Source organism: Eucalyptus grandis, chromosome 4, assembly GCF_016545825.1.
Source record: "Eucalyptus grandis isolate ANBG69807.140 chromosome 4, ASM1654582v1, whole genome shotgun sequence".
In the NCBI taxonomy this organism is placed as follows: domain Eukaryota; kingdom Viridiplantae; phylum Streptophyta; class Magnoliopsida; order Myrtales; family Myrtaceae; genus Eucalyptus; species Eucalyptus grandis.
This window is the reverse complement of record NC_052615.1, coordinates 37,513,085-37,520,301: the sequence shown is the minus strand read 5'-3', so window position 1 is coordinate 37,520,301 and position 7,217 is coordinate 37,513,085. Positions and strand designations below refer to the sequence as shown.

The following is a 7,217-nucleotide window of genomic DNA, read 5'->3' as shown; positions in this document are numbered from 1 at the left end:
CGAAACAAACAAACCCTTAGATTTTGTGCAGAAATCGAAAATTAAAAGGCCAAATCTCCTCCTCCATTTTTTTCTTTTTAATGATCGTTTCGTTTCATCGCCCAACGGTTTCTTTTCGAGCTGCCATTCTGACTCTCTCTCTCTCGCTCTCTCTCTCTCTCTCTCTCAGAATTTTGGGGTTTTTGCTATTCTGCTGTTGCTCGCCCGGGCTCGATCGTGTCGTATTGTTGGGCCCGTGAACTCTTCTCCCCTCCCCCTTCATTTTTTTGATGCTTCTGTTGGAGGCTGGCGAGGACTGAGATTCAGTGATCGGCTCCGCAATGGCGATTTCGTTCCCTGCTCCCGTCACTGCGATGCACGTGATTCCCCTCTCGATGCTCTCCGTTGGCTTCTCCGTGGCGCCGCCGGCCTTGGGCCGTGTTGGGCGAGAGATTCCGGTTGATGCTTATTATTGTTATTTTTTATTTTTTTCGGTCGAATGGTTGATGCGTATTGAAAGCAGGTTCTTTTTCATTTTATTTATTTGGAGGCAGCTACGTGGGAATTTTCATCCAAGAAGGTTGGAAAAACGACTAATGTGAAAGTGTGTGAATCGGTGAACCAAAACTCACGGTCAAGGAACAAAAAAGACGCAAAAGAAATATATAAAATTACATGCGCCAACTTCCAAAGGGTGCTCGACTATTTTAACAAAACGGTATTAGATACGACTCCTTGTGCGCGCGCTCGCTCGAGCGAAGTGAGACCGACTCCCTAAACCACGAGAGTGACCTCGCTAGGCATGACAAAATCAACTGCAACCCGCCCTCTCTTCCTCTGTCTCCTCTCCTTGCTTCCATTTCAGGCCTCACCGTCACCGACCACAGAGGCACAAGCCCTTGTCAGATGGAAGAACGCCCTCTCTCCTCCTCCACCACCTTCTCTGAGCTCATGGTCACTCACCAACATCACCCATCTCTGCAACTGGACTGGCATCGCGTGCAACAATGGTGGGTCAGTCTCGGAGATCAGCCTCCCAAGCTCACGCCTTGGTGGCACGCTCGACGCGCTTGACTTCGCTTTGTTCCCGAACTTGACCTGCTTCAATGTCAGCGACAACAATTTCGAGGGCCCAATACCGTCCTCGATCGGCAATCTATTCCGGCTCAGGTTCATGGACCTGGTGGGCAATTTCTTCGAAGGGCCAATTCCTCGATCCATTGGACAATTGAGAAAGCTTGAAAAGCTTGATTTGAGATTAAACGAGTTGACCTCTTCGATCCCTTCGGAGCTCGGGCTCTGTTCTAACCTCACCTACTTGGCCATTGCCCAGAATTCGATCTCTGGGGAGCTGCCTCTCTCACTGTCCAATCTGGTCAGATTATCAAAATTTGGAGCTTCGGACAATCGCCTGTCAGGTGAGTTACTGCCTGACTTTTTCACGAATTGGAGTGAACTGGTTTCTTTGCAGCTCCAGAACAATTTTCTCTCCGGGCCAATTCCGACCGAAATCGGAAGCCTGACCAAGCTCAATTACCTCTTAATGTACAACAATTCGCTCTCAAGGACTATTCCTCCGGAGGTCGGGAATCTCACATCGTTGACCCATTTCGACCTTAGCAAGAACCAGCTTTATGGAGAGGTCCCCGAGACCATCTCTCGCCTTGCTAACTTACAGTGGATCCTTTTGTTCACGAACAATTTCTCGGGAGGAATACCACGTGATTTCGGCGGATTCCACGTGATTTCGGCAAGTACAGCCCTTCTCTGAGCGATGTTGAATTTTCGGACAACAGCTTCACCGGAGAACTGCCGCCAGACTTATGCAGCGGCTTTGCTCTTCAGTATTTCGTGGTTGATGGGAATAACTTCACGGGGCCGCTGCCCGACTGCTTGAAGAATTGTTCGGGGCTGACGAGAGTCCGTCTAGAAAGCAATCAGTTCACTGCAGATATCACGAGCGCGTTTGGAGTTCATCCGAATCTGGTCTATGTAAGCCTTAGCAACAACCAATTTGTCGGGACTCTCTCGGCACGATGGGGAGACTGTATGAATCTCACAAATTTGCAGATAGATGGAAACAAAATCTCTGGCTGCATCCCACCAGAGCTTGGGAAATTGTCTCAGTTGCGTGTCCTGGCATTATCCAGCAATGAATTGACTGGGAGAATTCCCGACGAGATGGGAGATCTAGGGGAGTTGTTCAGGCTGAACTTGAGCAACAACCATTTGGTTGGATATATTCCTTTCTCATTAGGAAAGTTATCGAAGCTCAGTTATCTTGATTTGTCGGAGAACATGTTGAGCGGTGGCATACCTGACGAGCTAGTGAATTTTGAGAATTTACTGAGCTTGAACTTGAGCAACAACAATTTGTCCGGCAACATACCATCCGAGGTTGGGAAGTTGTCCACGCTACGATTACTCCTAGACTTGAGCCACAATTCCCTAGCAGGATCAATTCCCTCCAACTTGGCAAAGCTTACTAAACTAGAAAATCTCAATCTTTCGCATAATAATTTGTCGGGTATGATCCCGGCTTCTCTCTCCAACATGGAGAGTATAAGCTCCATAGACTTATCGTACAACAAGCTGACAGGTGCAGTTCCTAGTGGTAGGATCTTCCAACAAGCGCCCGAAAGTGCTTTTATAGGGAATTCGGGCTTGTGTCGAAACATGACTGGATTATCTCCTTGGGGCACGAGCTGTAAATCGACCCACCATAGAAAAAAAGTTCTGGTTGGTGTGAGCGTTGGCGTGAGCTGCTTACTACTTCTAGCTATTCTAATTGCTGTGATTTTGTTGGTGCTTTGGCGGCGAAAAAAGCTTCCCGACGAAGAGATCAAGCATCTTAAAAAGCACGAGAAATCGGAGCAGATCATATGGGAAAGGTTAGGGAAGTTCACATTCAGCGACATCGCCAAGGCCACCGATGATTTTAGCGAGGAGTATTGCATTGGAAAAGGTAGGTTCGGGAGCATTTACAAGGCCATATTGGCCAGCAGCCAAATCGTCGCCGTCAAGAAGCTCAACGCACCAGAATCTGGCAACGTCCCAGTGGTCAACCGCCAGAGTTTCGAGAACGAAATCCACATGTTGACCCAGGTCCGGCACCGCAATGTGATTAAGCACCACGGGTTCTGTTCCATTAGAGGTTGCATTTACTTGGTTTATGAGTTTGTTGAGAGAGGCAGTTTGGCAAAGGTCTTGTATGGAGGAACAGGAGCAGCTGAACTGGATTGGGGTACAAGGGTGAAGATTGTTCAAGGCGTGGCTCACGCGATCGCCTACTTACATCACAATTGCTCACCACCTATCGTCCATCGGGACATAACATTGAACAACATCTTGCTTGAGTCAGACCTCGAGCCTCGGCTCTCGGATTTTGGGATAGCGAGACTCTTGAATTCAGGCTTGTCGAATTGGACCACAGTGGCCGGATCTTATGGCTACATGGCTCCTGGTAAGCCATATGATCAAAGCTAACTATGCATTTCATGTGTACATATTATTAGGAATTGTTTAAATTTCTCTCATTAACTTCTCGAATTTGGATTCATCGAATAATTCTCACAAGACTATTTAGAAGAGCAAATATATATTTTGAAAAGCCGTTCATATTAATAATATCAAAGAAATTTGAAATTTGTGCACAACTTGACATTATGATCAAAACATTAATGCATTGTTCTTTCATGAAAAACAGAGTTAGCAATTACGATGCGGGTAACGAACAAATGCGACGTGTATAGCTTCGGAGTAGTGGTGCTAGAGATTATGATGGGGAAGCATCCGGGGGATCTTCTTTCTTCTCTATTAATGATGAAAACATCAACAATCTCGGAGGATCCAAATTTGCTGCTGAAGGATGTGCTCGATCCGCGTCTTCCTCTTCCGACTGGCCAACTAGCCAAGAAAGTGGTATTCATCGTCATGGCGGCATTGGCGTGCACGCGCACGAGACCTGATTCACGACCCAACATGCATTTCGTCGCGCAAGAATTATCCGCACGCACTCAAACTTACTTGTTTGAGCCGTTAGGCTCCATAACTATCAGCAAAGCTATCGAGTCTTCAGGATTAAAGTTTTAAGAGATGTTGCAGATCAAATGATACTTTTCTGTCTCACCAAAAAGAAAAATGATACTTTTCTGTCTCTCTCTTTCTTTTTTTATTCTTTTTTTTTTAGTTTGCTCGTAATGAATGAGAAAGAGTGGGTGTACAGTTTGGATAATTTAGAAAAATTTTATTGCACTGTCTTCAAAACATGTTTACAAATCCTAACCACAGATCCTCTAATGAATATGAAGTACGTTATCACTTCGGATGATCCGATAGACTCCTTCGCCTTTTGTTGTCCTTTACATTGGTATGAGATGTAAGTTGCCTTTTCAATGGGCCATTATAGATAATTTTGTACTCAAGTTCTAACTTTAATGATTAAGGACTTAAAATGGGACTATTTTTTCAAAAAGAGTTTAAAATGTACTTTGTTTTAAATAAGGCCCATGGTGGCTAAGTTAGTTTCAAATAATGGCTCTAACTTACCACCCCGCCAAATATTCACTGGTGAACATTTTTCAGTGACTTGAATTGGGGTAATTTAGTCAAAATCTACAATTGGGTAAAACATTGAAAAAATTCCCAAATTGAATAGGATTTTCAATTTTTCACATTTTCTTCCTTCCTCTCCCCGAATGCTTAAGCATGTCGCTCTTGCCTGATCCTCGTCGCTCCTCGCGAGCTTCGGTCTGCTGTTGTCGTTGTCTCTTCTTTCACAAGTTCATTTTCCACAGGCTTTAAGCTGCAAGCTCCACTCACTTTCATCCGTGGTTAGTGTTGTTCATATTGGTGCAATTCGTCCAAGGGAAAGTGATTGTAGCTTGTTGAAAGAACACGTCGCCCAGGTGCGGAATGTCGTGGAATATCACCTCGATGGCAGTGAGGCTCTCTTCCCAAACCTGAATGGCTGTCCCAATTACAGTCACGAAGCAATTCTTGTGAAATACCTGAGTTCCACATCCTCTCTTTGATGCTTCTTGGTCTATTCGTGCCACTACAATCCCAGAAGAAAAGAATTTCCATTCCCCCTGATGCCCTTTGCCTTCAAATCGATCTATGTGGCGAGGAGGGTTCTCACTCGGGCTAAAATTGGGATTGCCTCTCTCCCCCGTCGCTCTAGCAAAGGATTTCTTTTGTCCTGTGGCTTTAAACTCCAATGCTTGGCTTTTCTCGTTGTGATCTATGAATTGTTCGTGCATTGTGCTCATTGGTGAATTTAACAGTAAGATTAGTGATTTCTAATGTTTTGGAGCTGTGAGCATAGAAGCTAGAGCTACGGCCTCTGGACATTGCAGAAAAGGAGGTCGGAATTCTTCTCTTTTGTCGATTTTCATGGCATCCTTGAGTTAGTAATTTGCCTTTGTTATTGTCGGTAAGCTAGACATGGAGTCCTCTGAGTAATGTTTTCGTGGTAATCAGCATGAGGAGCATGAATTCATCATTGGGCTTCCTATATCTTCTGATGGAAAAGAGAACATTCTGTCTAATAAATTTTGCAGCGTTGCTGGAAGACTCGCGGCTCGAGCTTCGGGGAGGTGAAATGATTGCATATGTTTTGTTGATTATTAGTTATATCTTGTACAGAAGACAGATTCTTCAATGAGTTTTTCATTTAAACTTGTTGTTCTATAGTCATGTAGAGATAATTGCTTGCTTAAATTCCAACTCCAATATCGGGTTTTCCAAAGTAAGTTTTTTGTCTGCAAACAAACTCAAATTGAAGTCATTTTCTCGATCGCATCAAATGGGTTGATGGAAATCTTTCAAATGGGTTGATGGAAATCTTTGAACTACACATCATGAACATGAACTCGAACTTGTTCAGATCATGTCGCATTCTCGTCATGTTCTCAAGTCGTGTAAGGAAAGAATAACCGAGCGCACGTGTATTGCTCCGTTATAGATTTCTTGATGTAATTTATGTGTGAATTGGCTTTCGAGAACCTACACTTGGTATGTGTATATATACAGATACATGGAATGTCAATTTACGCATTATTTGATATTGATTGTCTTATTTTCTGCTCGTTCGTTCTTTGTTTGCTTTTTTTCTTTCCTTTTCTTTAGCCAATTCACATAATGTTGCTTAATCAATGAGTAAACTTCTTAGCCATTCCGGAAACACAACTTAAGGGTCCGTTCGTTTTGCGGAAAATGACTTCCGGGAAAACGTTTTTTGGATTTTCCAACGTTCGTTTCACGGAAAATGAACTAGTCAAGAAAATGTTTTCCATCATTAAAAAAAAAAAAACAACCTTTAAAAGTGTGGAAAATGCTTTCCACTTCGAGAAGTGGAAAACATTTTCCATAAATTCTTCCATTTTGTTTCTTTTTATCAATACATTTTCATTTTATTTGAATGCTTTCTTTTTATTTTTTTCTTTTTTTGTAAATCGAGTTTTTAATTTTTTTTCCTTTTCTTTTTTTCTTTTCTTTCTTTCTTTTCATCTTCTTCTTTGGTGGCAGCCGACGACCGGCCACGGTGGCGTTCGACAATCGGCCGCAAGCCGGCTCGAGCCTCGCCCGATCCGGGGCGAAGCCGAGCTCGGGCCTCGCCAAATCGAGCGAGGCGGAGCTCGCGGCTCGCCGGATTCGACGAGCGGGGGCAAGGCGGCCGGCCGGGGCGGAGCTCGCGGCTCACCCGAGCTTGCCGAGGTTCACCGGGCTCTAGCGAGCCGTGAGCTAGCTGGATCTAGCGGCGGAGCTCGGGCTCCCGATCCGGGTGAGCCCAAGCTCCGCCGCTAGATTCAGCAAGCTTGCGACTCGCCGAGCCTAGCGAAACTCTAGCGAGCTTGGGTGAGATTAGCCGAGCCTCGCGCTCACCGAATCTGGCGACCAAGTCTTGGTCAAGCTGGCCGGGCAGCCGGCCATCGTCGGGCATGCGGCGGCGAAAGAAGGAGGAAGAAGGAGGAGGAAGGAGGAAGGAAAAGAAAAAGGAAAAAAAAGAAAAAATAATAATAATAATAAAAAATTTGATTTTTTAAAAATACAAATAATTAAAAATTCATTTTTAAAAAAATATAAAAAATAAAACTATTTTTTTGGTCAAATAAAAATATTAAAATTCAATTTTTGATAATTTTTCCTAAACAATTAAATTAGCTAACGAATGGTGGAAAATATTTTCCACTCAAAATTTAGATTTCGGCCGAACACTTTGGAAAATAAAGTCATTT

General features: G+C 44.0%; 1 protein-coding gene across 1 annotated transcript; it reads left to right on the top strand.

Annotated features, from left to right (window-relative positions):
* Positions 1 to 320: 320 nt before the first annotated feature.
* Positions 321 to 4,094, top strand: LOC104455552 (MDIS1-interacting receptor like kinase 2). The gene is given in 4 exon segments (XM_039310951.1): positions 321 to 437; positions 845 to 1,711; positions 1,714 to 3,442; positions 3,686 to 4,094. Coding segments are annotated over 4 exon segments (3,099 nt in total). The 3' UTR covers positions 4,072 to 4,094.
* Positions 4,095 to 7,217: the final 3,123 nt, after the last annotated feature.